We start from the raw sequence: 17,600 nt of genomic DNA on the forward strand, positions 1-17,600 counted from the left end.
TATACTTTTGTATTCCAGTCCCATATATAGTAGACTAACATTTGAGTACCCTGATCTAGTTTGGAATTGTTGTATTTCCCATGATGCAGAATAAATTAAGAACAATGGCCACCATTGAAGCAGCAGGGCCCAAAAAAAACAGAATTTGAGTCCCTAAAGTGAGTCAAACTTTCAACATGTGGTATCCCACACTTCCCAAATTCTTTCCTTGGACCCACTCTGCCTGCTAGATTATTTCAAAGCTCCTGAACAGTCTTCACTGAGTCCTCATGACTCCTACAATCAGTGGAGTTTGTCCATATCTGTTTCCACAATACTAAATGATGTATTACATAATACTAATACTACTAATAATAATAATAACAATAATAATAATATATACATACACTTATTACAAACAACATTATTAAAGGACTTTATTGCATTTTTCTATTACATATGTTAAATTTCAATAGTGGTCAACCAACAATATACAACACATTTGAGAATACCAGGAAAAGACCAGCTGTACGCCTGTTAGGATCCTTTCAACAGGGGGCAGCAGAGACTCGCTTAAAAAGAAGGTAACAGTCTTAATATGTAAACAGCATGTCTATCAATACTGTGCGTTATTAATTATCATGCTTACATGATTCCTGATTAATAAATATGAATAATGGATCCATGCCCACAGGCAGAAATTACTCACATACAACCCAGCATTTCCGCAGCGACGGGACATGTGGACGCTGTTCAAAGCAATCCTGCAGACCGTTATTAGGGACCCTAATAAGTAATTTGAGTAAAACTTGTGAGTATTCATTCTAAATGTACATCAGATTTACTCTGTGTGTTAGCAGGATTTGGAGTAGAGAAGAAAAAAAGCTGATTTTGGCATCGGGTCCACATATGGTGCAAAGCCCTTCTCCGGAACAAGCCACATAAAATATCCAACATTCCCAGCATGCCCCGCTCTGTTTCTGCGGGGAAAAAACTAAAAACAAACCCCAGAAAAATCTTCATTTTATGCTTGTAACTCTACTCTGTATTATACATATATTACGGTTGTAAACCAGAGGACATGAGGAAGAAAGTGGAAAAAGCAAATAGTACTCTGTGTTGCACATTCGTAGCAGTCAACTTGTGGCCATATTGTCTCTCACGTGTCTATGGCTTCCACACGAGTGCTCAGTGAGCCAAAACCACACAGCTCTCCTGGATAACGTCCACAGAGGGGAGAGGCAACGGAAAAGAGTGATGGAAGAAAAGTCTGCATTCTTCTTTGCCTGCATCGGGCCTCCAAGTTTGGTAGGGAGCACTTGCAGCTCAGGGGGTGCTATGATTGGTAGCCATATGATAGTGCATCTAAAGGGCAGGGGGGGGGGGACACAAGTTTAGACTTTGACAGTCATACATTGAAACATACATTGAAATATCTGAGCAAAAGTCAAAGTGTTATGAATCTTCTTCACTCAGTTTAATGGAACTGATCTAAACCTTCATGAAATTATTTATGAACATTGCGGATAAACATGCACCATTAAAAAAAAAAACTGTAAACGCAAAGTGTGCCCCAGTAGTGATTTGAAAACACTTATGGGTCAAAGGAATGAGGCAAAACTAGTGGCTGATACATCTGGCTCACTGTCTGATAGGAAAATGTATTGTAAATTAAGAAATCAAGTAACTAAATTGAACAGAGGGAAAAAGAGAGAGTATTACCAAAGCAAAATTGACGACTCAAAGAATGATGGGAAGAAACTCTGGAGAATTATGAATGATATAATGGGTAGGTCCTTACATCATGCAAAGCCTAATATAATAAATAATGGTTCGTTTCTCACAAAACCAGAAGAGATTGCTAATTATTTTAATAACTATTTTACGAGTAAAGTTGATAATCTGAGAACAAACTTGAGACCCACCGATGGCTCCTCCTCATGCACACTGATTGAGAACTACATGATGTTGGACAAAAACTGTCAATTTGATTTTGTGCAGGTTACTTCCCCTGAAATCGAGAGAATGTTGTCGTCTCTGCCGACCGATAAAATGGCTGGTATAGACCATTTAGATGGTAAACTGCTGCAACTTGCTTCTGTTCACTTATCTATACCAATATGTCACATCTTCAACAACTGCTTAATGTATGGTGTATGCCCAAAGGTCTGGAAGGTGGCGAAGGTGATTCCTATACCTAAGGACAAGAAATCTGCCTTCACAGCCGTCCAATTTGTATACTCCCCATTTTGAGTAAATTATTGGAGAAAATTGTTTTCAAACAAATACAGGATTATTTTATTCGGAATAACCTCATGACTAGTTCCCAACATGCATACAGACCTAATCACTCAACAGCTACTGCCCTTGCCCAGCTAACTGATGATTGGCTGATACAGATGGACAATAAGAAAATGGTCGGCAGTCTTGCTTGACTTTAGTGCTGCATTTGATGTAATTGATCATGACATTATGATTACCAAACTTGAAAGTTATGGATTCAGCAGAACTGCACTCTCTTGGATGGTTAGCTATCTTTCTGAGAAAGCAAAGAGTCTTTTATAATGGTAGTTTATCAGACTGTAGACATGTCAGCTGTGGGGTTCCACAGGGGAGCTGCTTGAGCCCTTTACTCTTTTCCATTTTCACAAATGATCTCCCTTTGTCAATTAAAAACTCCAACATGGTAATGTATGCTGATGACACAACACTGTACAGTAATTCTTCAAACAAACTGGAACTTGCTACCATTATGAATCAGGATCTGGAGAGAGTGTCTGATTGGGTGAAAGTGAATAAGCTATCCCTGAACATTTCTAAAACTAAATGCATTGTGTTTGGCTCTAGGAATACACTTAACGGTGACACAAAGCTTCACCTGTCAATGTCTGGCTCAGCGATAGAACAGGTCCAGAAGGTCAAACTACTGGGTGTAGTGTTGGATGAACAGTTGTCGTGGTCTGAGCACATCAACAGCATTGTCACTAAGATGGGAAGGGGTATAGCTATGACCAGAAAGTGCTTTGCTTATTTAACTCTCCCTATTGTTTGTCAGGTGTTACACTCCCTGGTCTTTTGTCATCTGATGTACTTTCCATTCATATGGGCAGTGGCTGCTAAGAAGGACATACATAAACTACAAATGGTTCAAAACAGAGCTGCCAGATTAGCACTCCAGTGTTCAATTAGAACTAATACTGCATATATGCACTCTCGCCTGTCATGGTTCTCAGTTGAAACTCAACTTCACTTTTGTCTTCTCATGTTTTTCAGGAAAGTAGTATTTAATCAGACACCGGTATATTTCTTCAATCAGTTACAATACACATTTAACAGACATAACCATAACACAAGGAATGCTAGTTTAGGTCAATTGATACCGCCAACCCCAAGAACTAACCTCCTCAAACGTACTGTTATCTATCGTGCAATTACCGCTTGGAATTTACTACCTCCTCGTTTAACTCACATGAGTAATAATTTGTCATTCAAAAAACAATTAAAGGCGCACCTAAGAACATTCACCACTTGACGTATTCTATTGCTTTTTAGTCATCTGATTTTCTTTTTCTTTTTCTTTGTATGATTTAAGTTTAATTGCATAACATATATCTTATCCTTCGACTGTACTGTGCATCTGACTGCACTACTTTTTACTTTGTTGTACTATTTTTAACTGTTGGTTTCACGATATGTTTTGTATGTTTTTGTATGTATTGTATTTTGTCCTTTCTGTGGACCCCAGGAAGATTAGCGGTCGCTAAGGCGTCAGCTAATGGGGATCCAATAAATAAACAAACAAATAAACAAACCTATTCATTCAGTCCAACATCAGCATGTTTCTGTTTAGAGGGTCTGTTCCACCCAATTACAATTTATTTATTTATTTAAGACATATCTTAACGTCCACACACCGATGAAATCAGAGGTGAATGTATTGCTCACAGCAATGAAGAATCACATGTTTTGTAATTTTAGGGATTATTAATCTTAATTAATAATATTATTTGACCGTTGACTGATTTATCTAACTTAACCCTTGTGTTGCCTTAGGGTCAATTTGACCCGAATCAATATTACACCCTTGTGTCGCCTTAGGATTAAATTGACCCCATTCAATGTTTAATGTCGGTGTTCTTTCGGTAGTCAACAAACAAACATAAAGTGCCTCACACTTAAACTTGGAAAACAATATTAATTCTAATAATTTTCTGGAGGTTTTAATTGCTGGCGTCAAATTGAACCCAAAGGGTAAAATATGTTAGTAAATATAAAGGTAACAGGAGGGTGAAACATTGAATCGGGTCAAAATGACCCAAAGGCGACGGGAGGGTGTAATATTTAATCGGGTCAATATGACCCTAAGGCAACAGGAGGGTTAAATAGACACAAATATAAAGCTACCGCCGGCAGCCGATTAACTTAACTTAGCACAAAAGATGGAAACAGCTGTCCAGAGGGGACAAAACCCCTTTACAAGCACTTCAAAAAGCTCACTGATTAACACGCTGTTACTCGTTTGACTAACCCGGACAAAAGCCTTTGCAAGAAAAAAAGACAAATCACCAGTTTGGTAACTTCCTGAAGCCTCCGCTGGTTGCTGAGCAACTGAGACGAGAGAGGTATCAACCTGCTCATCAGCAATTGAAGCATCTGTTCAGCAAAATGTCACTTTTTTTGGTTGCTTCATGAGTACAAACAGCTAGTAAGTTAAAAAAAAGAAGTCTTGTTTGTTTAATCAGTTTTCGTGCTAAGCTAGGCTAATTGCATCCCGGCTCTCTCAAAGAAAGCAAATATGTAAATTTCCCATGCTAATTTCTAAAAGTACGGACAAGAGAAAATTCCACCACTCACTTGAATGGAACTGTGCGGTGCAACACAGCCCCTCCCCTCGCGCCGTCCGGTAAATGGGTGACACACACACTCTGGCCGCCGGGGGCAGGCTATTGAGCCGCGTGGACAATGAGTCGGGAGGCAGGTAGAGGGAGGAGCGCTGGCCGGGGACCGAGCTCCGCTGACCCTCCCAGGTGAGCCAGTAGCCCCTCAGACCGCCCGGGCTGCTCCTCCAGTTGACCTGCACCGAGTCACTGCCCACCGTGGTCAGCTGGAGGTCAGCCAGGGCCGGAGTCACTGCAATAAAAAAACCGCACCGGTCGTTAGCCAGAGTGTTAAAAGGAAGGTCATTTTAGAGAAGTGGATATGAATGACGAGGCTGCGTGTTCTCTACATGTGGCTCACCTTCCTGAGTGCACACCTTGACGGACATCGCCTTTTCCGTGCCCGAGGCGTGCCGGGAGCTGACTGTGACCAAGTACGTGGTGTCTGGTTGGAGGTCCCTGAGGAGCGTGGAGTTCTGCGTCCGGCCGACGGTGACGGCGTGGAGCTTGCCCCTGGGCAGGGCGGAGTACTCCACGTAGTAGCTCGTGACCGCCTCCGGTTGAGAGGGACCCCAACTCACCCGGACGCTGGTTAGCCCCGACTCAGAGACCGTCACCACGGCGGGGCTCAGCACCTCTGGCGGGAAAAGATAACATTGAGTTAGTGTAAGGTTATAAAAGGAGAATAACCTTTCCATGATCATTTAATTCATGATGATCATTGGATTGATGATTACAAACAAACTGGAATAGAAAAATTGAATAAAAAACAGAAGATAGAGATGGTTTATAAATGAAACAATTCAATTAATTAATTCCAGTTAATAAGTAGCATTTCAAAGCTTTCAGTCAGTGCACAGCAGGTCAGCTGATAATGCAAAAAAGTTGGCAATGTTGTATGTAGACAAGAATACAATTCAACGCGTATGAAAATATTGGGATAGTGTTAAAAAAAATATTTACCTGATTTAAAATGAGATTTTTCCAAATGAAATTAGAGCCAAATTATTGGGATTTCTTTTACAAGCAGCAACAACAAATTACATTAAACGACAAATAATAGTGTATAATGCCCATAAAAAGTTCAAAAGGTGCATGGTGAGCTTCAAAAGCTCAAGATATTCAATTTACAATTAAATACAACTTAAAAAAAAAAAAAAGCCAAGTTAGTTAGTGAGGTAAGAAAGAGTTTTGAGATCTGACTCAAGGTTAGAATAGGATGGAACCCAACCTGGCTTAGTTGCGAAGGTGATGGAGAGCGTGTTAAACGCCTGGTCATTGGACTCCGGGGTGAGCGTGGCGGTGTAGGTGGTGTCAGGCTTCAGGCCTGTCAGTCTAGCAGTGCTGGACTCTGCAGACTTGGTCAGCCTCTGGTAATGAGCCCCACTGGTGCTCGGACTGGTTCCGGCTTCACCTCCTCCACCTCCCGCTTCTCCCGGCGACAGCGAACTGAAGCGGATCTCGTAGTAGCCCGTCAAACCGGACAGGACGGGCCGCCATTGCAGGGTGGCAGAGTCGGTGGCAATGTCGCGGACGGTGATGCGCTCGGCTCGGATGATTTCTGCAGGGGGGAGAGGAGAAGAAAAATAAGACGAATGAAGCTTCCTTGTTTGTCGACACAAAAACCTTGGTGGCGAGGGGAAGACAACAAGGCGGTGCTAAAAATGGGTTTCAGACAGGCGCCTGGAGAGTGCCAGACTTGGGTTTCTGGATGCATTTTTAGCGCTTGCAATAAGACAACTTGAAATAGCCAACCCAGTGAGGCCCTGCAACAAAATAACAAATGCCATGGAGGCATTGATGTCTGCGATCGGACCCTGAGGGACTGAGCATGGGCCGATGCATTTCTCCATGTTGAGCACCAGCCCCTTTTGTATACTATGCATCATGTCTCACAGCTGTAGTAAACACTGTGGAATCGCTGAGGTGTCCCTTGTGAGCTCTCTCTCTCTCTCTCTCTCCCTCTCCCTCTATGTGTGTATGTGTGTATTTATATATGTGTATATATATATATGTGTGTATGTATGTGTCATTTCTGGCATAGTGCTGGTAGATGCAGCGGGGGAAATTGAATCATTAATCCAATAATATAGTCCTATCTCATTACAGGAACTCTTCCGACACAGACACTCAATGTCCCGGCTTCCCATTTAGTCTCACTGTCTTCGGCAGCATGTGTGGAATCAGGGAGGAGCGCGGGAGATATTTTTGATCCGTGAATGAGCCGGTGGATTACGAAACGCACATGGCATTTCCAAGATTCATTTCAAGATTTGTGAAATATGAATTCATTCAAGTGATTTTTATTAAACACAGAAAGAAATGACTCAAAATGACTCCAAAACCTTCAACCTCAAACACCCTCTGCCATCGCGCTCTGTACTCACCGATGATGGCGTCCCGCAGGTCCTCTGTGATGATGCTCACATCGTCGATGTCCACAAAGTACAGGTTGTTCTCCACCGGCGGAGTCACCACCTGCCTCAGCATCTGGTAGTTGCTGTGCCCGGTAGAGACCACCAGCACCGCCACGCCCTCCTCCCGGAGCTCCGCCATCGGCTTGATCACGTCGCCGGGCTTCACCCCGTCCGTCAACCACACCAGCACCCTCGGGAGCCCTTCCCGGGCCCCACCCGGTGCTCCGGGTCTCAGCGCCCGCTCCCTTGCCATTCTCAGCGCTTCCACTGTGTTGGTGTCTCCTCTCAGAGGCTTGACGTTCCTCAAGGCCTCCTGGAGGCCGCTCTGGGCGCCGTGGGCGTCGAAGCCAAACTCCAGACGAGGCAGGGTGCCCACCTGCAGGAGTCCCACCCTCACCTGGTCCTCCCCCAGCGAGAAGGGCAGAAGGAGCTCCGACAGGAAGGCGAGTATGCGCGAGTGCTCGTAGGACGACACGCTTCCCGAGGAGTCCAGCAAGAAGAGGACGTCTCCCTCGCAGCAGTTCAGCACTGTGGAGGGGGGAATACAATGAAGATCAATGCGGTCATGCAGATGCAAATCAAATCAAAATGAATACGAAGGCCGACCTCCTTCGGGTGCTGCTGTGATTCATTTTTACTCCCACTACTTTTTCCAAAGGTCCCCCTGACACAAACACACACATTTGGAATCTCCCTCTCTCCGTCCTGCTTCCTGGAACAGCGACTTTTATTGGGGATGTTGCCGGCATGAAAAGCAGCACATAATCTGCAAGTGACGAATAAACTAAGATAAGGAGGAATCCAAACAAACAGTTATAACTTCAGAAGGAGTGGGAGATTGATAAAAGCAGCGAGCCACGGAGGGGATTTCTTTTCTTTTTCTTCTTCTCTCTCACAATTTTCCATATTTTGTAACAGAAGCTAAGTTAAAAGGTGGGTGCCAAGGGGGGGAGGGGGGACAGTAGCTGTTGGGCTTTAACTGTAGAGAGCGGGTGGGACACGGGGGAAATAAAGGCGTTAAAAGGAGAGGAGTGAGGCATAGAGGTGGGTGCGCTGGCAGTTCCATGTGAGAGACGAGGAGGAATGCTGGATGGCCATATACAAAGCAGAGAGAGAGAGAGAGGGAGAAGCAGACAGATGGAGGCAGAATCCCAAAAGCAATATTAAGTTGCAAATTGTGCAGTCATCCGTGAAGAAAACGGCCACCGTTAGAAGTGAAGAGTAAAAAGGGAGAAGCAAAACAACCGAGACCGAAGGCCTTCGTTTGGCCGAGGTTGCTTTGATTTTTCAAGACTGCAATTTCGGCATCAGCTCAGACACTTTTGAAAACTTTTAATGCCTCTTCTTTTTTCTCTTTTTCTTTTTCTCTCTTGAAAAGCTTTCTGGCTTCCCCCCCCCCCCCCCCCCCCCATCAGCCGGAAGTCAGTAGAACTGACTTGCTGTTTTGGACTTTGGAGCCCCCCCACACATACCCCTCCCCTTTCCTTTTTCCACCTCTACCCATGTGTGCAGGTATGTCTTTTATCTCAGAAAAAGTTAACATGTTGGCGTCTGGAGATAACCGCTTAACTGTTTATCTAGAGAGAAGACGTGAGCACAACAGGTACAATTACTGATCCCTTATGCTCTTTAAATGTCTCATAATGACATCCTTTCTTTTTCTGCGTGGCTGTGGCTCGTGGGGTTGATATAAGTCTCATAAAAGCCAAGCTGGCACTTATAAAAAGCCCAATTACCGTGAGCTCTGTGGGTTGAGTGTCATTGGGTCCCTATTATGGAAATAGCCAAAACGACCACTCACTCACCGATTTACTATGCTAACGCAGTCACAGAGATCCGCTCTCAGCGGCAGACTCGCCGGTGTGGTCGCCACCACCAAGTTTAGCCTCTCAGGACATGTTGAGTCACATGGGGATAACGGATGATGACGTTTGTTTTGAGTCTTCTGCCAGTGTGGATTGCCACGGAACGGGAAACGTGGTCAAAATTAGAGGTGCGTGTTAGCTGTCAACTCACACAGGGGCGTCTCAGCACCACACCAATGCAAGAGGCAGAGAAGAGAGATGTTATTCCATCTTAATATAATAATATATTAAATCTAAGAATGCATATTAGTGATTCTCATGCTCAGTTTTCTTTTCTCAGAAGATGAGAATTACATAATGAAGATGGTACTCTTTTTCACTGGATCTGGAGACTGCTTTGCCGTTGTCTTGGAAGCCACTGCTGTAACGCCAATAGATGTCATCAGCAGACAATAATCTGGGAATTCAACTCCTTTGTGTATGTGTTTGTGTGCATGTTTGTGTTTGAGAGTGTGTGTGCGAGATTGTGTGTGTGGTATATATGGGGAGCACCTGAAGTCCCCCCCCCCCCCCCCCCACCACCAATAACAGTGTTGGGGAAGCACTGCCTCAGGCTATAGATTTCGTCAACTGTGAATTCAGTGCCCGGAGTCATGCCATTTCACTGAGAACACTGCTGTAATATCAACCCCACCCTGAACCACCCTGAGCTCCAGACAGCCCCTCCACCTCCTGCAGCAACATCAGTTTCTCATGGAAATATGTCATGCGCCACCAATCAGTTGTTAATATATAACGTGAGATATACGTATATATTATTTAATTTATAAGTAAATATACATTAAAATAAATAAATATGTATTTATTTAATATATATATATATATAACAAATGCAAATACATATGTGTATATATACAGAGATCAATCAATACATGGATATATATAGATATATAGATAGATAGATACCGGATCAATGGGGGGCCTTATCTATCTGATTTGGCTTACCTCCTTCAGGTGCAGTGTCCTGTGTAGCCGACGGCCGCAGGAGCACACACAACAGCAGCCATGTCGCCAGCATGTGGCTCTCCATCACAACAGTTATGAGTTAGTTCCCCGTGAAGCAAAAAGAGACACAAGTGTATTCTTGAGTCAACCGTCTATCCGCCACAGCCCGGAGGAGCGCATTCCCCAGTCAGTGATTCGTCGGAAGCATAATTAAGTCGCGTCCAGTCCGGCTTTCTTTTTTATTTCGCTTTTTCCTCTTCCTCCCCCGGAGAGCATGGTCGGTGACTGGAGACGCAGCAAGTTAAACTTCAACTAAACTGGGAACTTCCAGTCTCGTGCGCGCTGCGTCTGGACGCTCCCCGTCAAGGCGAATGCGCCTCGCTCGCGCTCTGGAAGACCACTACATCGCGAGAGGTAAACGCAAGGTTTCCGGACACAACTTTCAAAATACAACTGTCGTTCGCTTTTACTAAAAAATATGTTTATTAAAAAGGAAATGCAATAGCAATATAATACAGTCATTAATTGTATAGTGTTTTATATCGATAAGATTATAAACATAAAATATTGATCCAAACAAACTTCTGCCTGTTGTGAAATAAGGAATTAATCACAAGTAGGCGTATTCCACTTATCAAGGGACCCTTTCAAAGTATTATATTAGCCGGCCAAATTTGCTATGCCATTTGATATAATTATTTCTGACTTTAACTGATTTATATAAGGTGGTATAGTGGTTTTATCTATAACAATGATAACTATTTATATTAAGAAGGCTATAAGTTACAATATATATACAAGGTCCTCAGCAGGCACGTGTACAGACATTTTGGGGAGCAGGTGCTCAAACCCAAAAAAAAGGCACCCAATGCCAAAAAAAAATTCTGAAAGAGTTTAAGCATAAGCAGCATTACACTGACGAGCGGAGCATGTCGGGGCGAAATTCTCACAATAACTCAAATAAATGGCCCGGCAGATATTAAAACACATTTGGGGGGACTTGATGACAGAGAGAGTAACTTTTATTCTTAAATATTGATGAATGAAAAAAGTGGGCTCCAGCAAAAAGGGCACTTTTCTCATCCAGGGCAAAAGGGCTGGTGCTTGAGCACCACTAGGGCTCTATCTGTGCATGTGCCTGGTCCTCAGTATTGTTAGCAGATTTTAAGAGTTTATGTCTATCTAAAGGGCATTGTGTGTGTGTGTGTGTGTGTGTGTGTGTGTGTGTGTGTGTGTGTGTGTGTGTGTGTGTGTGTGTGTGTGTGTGTGTGTGTGTGTGTGTGTTTGTGTGTGTGTGTGTATAAGAAAAGCTTTGAATACATTTACTGAATGCATTATTTACATCTGTGTTTATTTGCTGGAAAAAAAACATGCTTAATATCGATCAGTGGTAAAAAAAATTTAAAAAATTCCAAACGTTACTTTAATCTGCAAATTAACCCAAGCTATCATATAAATGTAGTGAAGTAAATAAACACAACGTGTAAATGACAAATGTAATAAAGTGTAAGTCTTATACCCCAGTTAAGTATAACTACCTTAGATTACTGTATTTTAGTAAACCTCCTCAGTGACTTTAACACAATTAATTGTATAGAAAACGAAAAATAGCACACTATAGCAATAATGATATTATTATAGATAGTAGACGAGCCTTTAAAATGGAGCGTACAAAGGTCACTGACCCTCCCAAAAACGAGCCTTTATTCTGAAGTTCCAGCTGCTTTGACTTCCTTCTGGCTCCCACTGTCAGACTTGACACATCTCACTTTCTTGTGTAGCCTGCCCCACTCCTCCCTTCTGCCTCCAGTTTACCCAGTAACTCAGAATTGTAAATAGGGCTGTGTTCACCAAGCAGGCGTCAACACCTTGGATCTGAGCCACCACTACATTGAAGTCTTTGCGTTCCTTTATTCGCAAGGTTATAAACCGGGAGGCCACCGCTATCTTTTGTACACGCCTAGTTTGTCTGCAGACACTGACCTTCAGGCTCAACTCATTTTCACAGTATTTGTCTGGCGAGGACAAACCAAGAATGCCAGCTATCCGAGAGCTTAAAAGGAACCTCAGCATCACTGAGAGCGTCCGCAAATACTTGCAGTATTCAAACCAATGGGAGTGCATCTTTGAAATAACACTTCGCTGTGTCCCAGAGTGGGAAAGTGAGCAGAGCTCGATGCAGGTGGTTTACTGAGGTCAACCACTCAGCCTTGTAAATAAAGTCCATGAAGACAGTGAAGGGAGTGGGCCGCATGGTCTCGGAGAAATAAAGGTCCTCACAAAGGGGTTTCTTTCGCATGTCCTCTTAGGAGAACCACTTTTTGGTTCCTGACAGAACCTTTTTATAATTCAGCTCTTGCAGCGCAGTCATGGTTCACAATCCCAGTTTTTGGGAGTGTGAGCTGGGAGGATCCCTTAACATCCATGCGTTCAATAATCCTTGACAGACTCTTGCTCCCAAAAAGAGTTCTTTGGACCAAAATGGTCCCCAATGGAACCCATAGTCTTACAAAGAAAGACAGAGATGGAGATGGGGGGGGGGGGGGGGGCAGTTGTTTGTGAGACAGAAAAAGAAAAGGAACAATGGGAGTAGGAGGGAATAAATGGCTGACAGAGGATGCAATAATTCAAAGGTCTGGATTCCTCTGTGACGTATCGTGTCCCAGCACTTCTATTGTTCCAGTGAGACATTGACATTGAACACACCCTTCCCAATACACACACCTAGTAACTAAACACCAAGCCTACAGTGCAGTCTGCGATTGAGACACATTATGATAGCTCGGTTTGACGTAGAATTCACTGCAATATTCTACATGGAAAACATTTGCAAAATGAATACCACCACATATTAGACCAGTACAAGTACAGTGTTATGTTCTGTTCAACAATATACAATTGTGCCAGTCACACAGGAGATCACACATTTTCTTTGCATTGACTTTGAGGACTGTGACAGCCGATGACAATTTAAGTCTGTGTCTGGTTTGTGAACATTCTTGTTTTATGCTCCGTTGCTCAACCGTCTGGGAAGTCAGGTTTCCTTCTGCATCCCGATCCATTTACACCCTGCTGCTGCTGCTGCCTCACAACGCTACATGCAATACCCAGCACCTACCCTCCAGGGCTCAACAAGTTCTCACAAGCACGTCTGCGGCCCCACCGAAGCCCGTGGTCAACGGCACTGTGCTGTTTGTACATGACTACAGATGAGAGTCCTCTTCCGGGGCTATTTATTTATATTTTCTTTTTACTTCACGCTGTAAATCAGTCAGATAGACATAGTATACCCCCACTTGGAACTGCTTCGCACCGGTGCGTGTGAGAGGCAGTAAATAGCTGAACGTGCATATCATGCACAGAGCATGTATTTCACCTCACAAAGTTATGCCCGAGTTGTGCGACGACTACATGACATGCAACAGGTGTCAAGCACTCGAACGATCTGCCGACATCGGCGACTCTTTCAACGTGGGCCTCTCGTCGGCACCGGCGCCTCGCTCAAGAGACCGCCATAGGGATGACAAACTAAAAAGTGAAAACAGCATTACAGCAGACAACAACCCTTTTCATGCTGCGGGCTGCGCCAGAAGGACGAGGAGTAAAGGGAGGATAGGCGAAAACAGCGAGATGTCATCACTGGAAGAGTTTACGACATCGTGGGTGTGATAACATGGGAATAAAGAAGAACAGCCCATCCTTCTGAGAGAGGGTTGAAGCCAGAGTTACTGCCTCTTTAACTTTGGCCCGTAACAGCAGCCTAACGTTGTAATTACCCATTAAAACGTTGGCCAGCGAGGATTTTGGAGTGCCACTGTCGGTAGTTAACTGAATTCCAAGGATCTATATTTGCCAGCTTCTTTTCCTACTTTCTGCCAGCCTATGGTACTCAAGGCTTTGTTTTTTTGTGGTGATTTGAGGAAGAAAAGCAGACACGTCTCTTTGCAAAAATATCCTCATGCGTCAGGAGTACTTTCCTGCCTCCGATGATCAGCATCCTGTTTGTCCACATCGGGCCTTTGGTCTTTTTGTAATCAGAGTCTCTAAAGACATTTCCCTCAGCAGTGAGCCTTTTAGATTTTAAAAAAAAAGAAGTTTTAAGAAGTTTGCTACAAGATGCTGTGTCTGGACGAACCTGTTGATATCCCCCCGTGTTCCATGAACTCAAGACCTTTCCAGGAAACCACTCAATCTTTGCCTTTCCCTAAACAAATATGACAAGTTACGTTAAACAGGAGCAACCTTTGGGTTCGAGGCAGGACCAGGTCTTCACAGAATAATTCAGAGGGTATTATCTCTTGGATAGAAGCACCCTGCGTCTGCTCACTGTCTCGGGGGTTAAAACGTCTCTACCCATCCCGTCAGAACATCATATTTGCAACAGTCAGCGGTCCGCGAGCCTCCGCGCTGGCCAAGGCCAACACCCACTGCAAGTTTCCACACACAAAATGTCACAGGCTGCCATTCGTTGTGACAAGTTGGGTTCGATGGAGATGCTCTCGTCTCAGACAATGGCCTTATTGTGTTGAGGCGTGGCCGGAGGGCCACATTTATAGGTAAAGGATCGATGGTCTCATCTGTTTTGACGCGCGATGAATACAAACTAATCGGTGGGGAAGGCAGGATGGAAACAAGTTGAAAAGACCACAGGTTCAAGGAATACGATGACATCTATATACCACCTCGGGTGAAAAGAGTCCCCTGATTTATGAGGAAGTCGACCTGGAGGACATTTTATAGGTGGTTTTAACAGTCTGACTCTAGCGGCATTTGAGAAACTTCTCCCCTAATGAGCCTGAAGTCCTTTTCTTCCCAAAAACCTGCCAATAAACTGAGAAGTTCTCTTTTGTTGACTGTACTTCAGCAATATAACGAGGACATTCCATTCGCGGCCTTTAAAAGTTCCCCCGAGTGCTCTCTCTCGTACTGCGCAAGGACTTCACAGCCCAAAACTCAAAATGCTCAAAGAACCTCTGACGCTCGCCATAATCCGAGAAGTACTGAAGTCCCACTTATTCAGAAAAGCTGAGAAAGGTCAGCGGCGGTGACTCATCGATGTCAGAGTTCTGCGAGCACACACACACACACACACACACAAGCACACACACTACAACAATCCTCTACTGTGCTGAAGTGTGTTCTTTATCTGTATTCATATCACAAGGACTCTGATAAATCCTGTCCTCTTATTTTGAATGCCTTATGCTCTCTGATCACATTTCTTCTCTATATTATCTCACTTCCTCCCAACCGTCTCCCATCCTGAACTGTTCTATTTTTTTAACACATCAGTGTGCTTTGTCTTTTTCGCCACCTTCCTCTCTTCCTCCGGAACGTTTTTGGCCGTAACGGACGGCAGCTGGATCTTCCATTCTCTCCTCCCTGTGTGATTCCTTGACCCTCGTTCCGCACACTCCCTCCTGCGCAGTCCCAAGCTGCCTTCCACCCTTAGTAACACTCATATACGCTAAACAAACAAACACACACACACAAGACCTCACATGTACACTCGTGCAGAAATGCGCGCACATACTGTACATGCACAATAGGCAGCTGAAGTCACTTTTGTGGTATGTATGCACGAAAAGAGCCAAGGATTTGTTCTAATTACAAGTGCATCCACAGCAGGATCTGTTTGGGCAGGTTGAGTTGGGGGAGGACCTGGTAACCTATCAAATCCATCGGTGAGGCGATTCGCCGTCCTCGTTTGTATCTCCTCGCTCTAAAGGGAGAGCGCACATTTTAGAGGCTATTGGAGTCTTGCCACTTGCGCTGCAGACGTATCCGGGCTGGTTGGACAAGTCCCCGCCGACCTCTGATGACAGATCGCTGACAACCGCCGCCGTCCTGCTTGTTAACACAATCCTCTGTCATCCACATCCGTTGTCTACCCACTTAGGTTTGCGCCTTTCACTTCCAGGCACACTAGATCAAAGTTTCGGCCTCCAGTATCTGTTTCCCACTTCCTGCTCTTTTCTTGATACCGTAGATATATATAATTATATATATATGTGTATATGCTGCACGCCCCCACAAGGGTCACACGGTCCACGCGGTCTGGGTTTCACTCAGCTGGGTGTCAAGGTGACGAATAAGAGCGGGGAAATGACATTGTTTTGTTGTGATAGGGTATAGATTTGCATTGACGAGCGGTCATGTTTGAACTTGTCTGGCTGTCTGCCTGTCTGTTTTTCAATGAGTAATCCATCATAAGAGTGAGCGCACGCACACGCACACGCCCAGCGGTAAGAGGAGTTTTAGCCCGAGGGATGCCCGTGTTGTGATAGATGTGGAGGCTGCTGGTTAGTTTGTCTTCTTTGTGTGGAAAATGTGCTTCTGTGGTTGGAAAACCGTGTCAGAGGCAGAAACCTGGCCTGTTCCTGATCTCTTGTTTTACAATCTTCTATATGCTAGTCCAATACTTTATGAACAACTTATTATCGTTATTGTCAACTTGCAAATGTTAACGTGTCCCAAGACGGGCCATTCTAAGATTACCACTTGTTAGCATCGTCATTGTGAGCATGCTAGCACGCTGATGTTAGCGCTTAGCTCAAAACAGAGCCGTGGGTATGAATGTTGACTCTTCCTATTAAATCTGGTATTACTGCTGGAAAGCGGATGTTTGGAATCAGCAGTGTGTTTTTTCTTAGTAGACCAACGCAGTGAAATATACTCATGGCGGTACATTTGAAAGCCACGACTGACAGAACATGTAACAGTAACAGAATAAAATGTAACAATAAAAGACGAAAACAATCAGGGAAGCAGTCGAAGGATTTGAAAATGTTCGAGTTTTTAGATCCATCTTCCAGATGATGAGAAGCAATTAAATATGTGGGAGGACGACAGCAGTGGGTGATTGCTCAGTGATGTGAATTTATGAAAAAAACACTATGTGCGGAGTATTACATGATTACACCAGTTTTCAAATGATTCCGTTGGCAATACGTTGTTTGTTTGTTGAAAAACATTGGTACTGTTTTATATTTCCAGTACAGGGCGCTAAATGCAGACTTTCTTTGACTCCACACGTGGTGCCGTTAGATTTAAAACAGCGTTAGCGTGGCAAGAAATATATAAAAAGCGTTTACGATAAACACAATTAGGGCTGACAACTCATGATTATTTTCATTATCAGTTCATCATTTCGTGGACAAAAAAAGAAAATCCCCATCAAAACACTTGTTTTGACAAACCACCAGTACAAATCCCCGAAAGATATTCAGTTTGCTATCCTATAAGTAAAAGGGGGAAAAGCACAAATCCTCCCATTTGAGAAGCGCATGTTTGACATTTTTGCTTGAAGAAACAAATAATTGATTATTTAAAAAAGTTAGCAACAACTATCACAAATCGTTCTTTTTTATTCCGCGACTGAAAAAAAAATTTCAGCTCAAGACGAAAGTTATCGACGCCGGTGGAGTTTAATCGTGCATTTCAATGTCTTTTGGACTATAAAAAACGGTTTAAGTTTAATGTAGCCACATATAGTAAAGCAGAAGTGTAGGTCTACC

The 17,600-nt window shown here is 43.7% G+C and overlaps 2 protein-coding genes across 2 annotated transcripts in view; one reads left to right on the forward strand and one right to left on the reverse strand.

Moving 5' to 3' along the window:
- Positions 1 to 399: 399 nt before the first annotated feature.
- Positions 400 to 10,183, reverse strand: vwa1 (von Willebrand factor A domain containing 1). Its single transcript, XM_056423944.1, has 6 exons — positions 10,084 to 10,183; positions 7,244 to 7,801; positions 6,088 to 6,417; positions 5,218 to 5,493; positions 4,834 to 5,109; positions 400 to 1,344 (listed from the first exon to the last, which is right to left on the reverse strand). The coding sequence occupies exons 1-6, from the start codon at positions 10,166 to 10,168 to the stop codon at positions 1,316 to 1,318; spliced, it is 1,554 nt and encodes a 517-aa protein (XP_056279919.1). The 5' UTR covers positions 10,169 to 10,183; the 3' UTR covers positions 400 to 1,315.
- A 232-nt stretch (positions 10,184 to 10,415) lies between these two features.
- tmco4 (transmembrane and coiled-coil domains 4) overlaps positions 10,416 to 17,600 on the forward strand; it is a 29,169-nt gene continuing 21,984 nt past the window's right edge. Inside the window, exon 1 of the mRNA XM_056423936.1 lies at positions 10,416 to 10,497. Coding sequence (XP_056279911.1) covers positions 10,455 to 10,497 — 43 coding nt within the window. The 5' untranslated portion in view covers positions 10,416 to 10,454. The remainder of the gene's footprint in view (positions 10,498 to 17,600) is intronic.

The sequence above is a fragment of the Pseudoliparis swirei genome, chromosome 9, assembly GCF_029220125.1.
Source record: "Pseudoliparis swirei isolate HS2019 ecotype Mariana Trench chromosome 9, NWPU_hadal_v1, whole genome shotgun sequence".
NCBI lineage: Eukaryota > Metazoa > Chordata > Actinopteri > Perciformes > Liparidae > Pseudoliparis > Pseudoliparis swirei.

Bases quoted from the DNA above. Each gene is read 5' to 3' on its own strand.
- vwa1 (XM_056423944.1), bottom strand. From the start codon at position 10,168: ATGGAGAGCCACATGCTGGCGACATGGCTGCTGTTGTGTGTGCTCCTG. The intron at 5,494-6,087 runs GTTGGGTTCCAT...TTTTCCCGCCAG, and splicing joins CACCTTCGCAACTAAGCCAG to AGGTGCTGAGCCCCGCCGTG. The intron at 5,110-5,217 runs GTGAGCCACATG...TTTTTATTGCAG, and splicing joins CAAGGTGTGCACTCAGGAAG to TGACTCCGGCCCTGGCTGAC.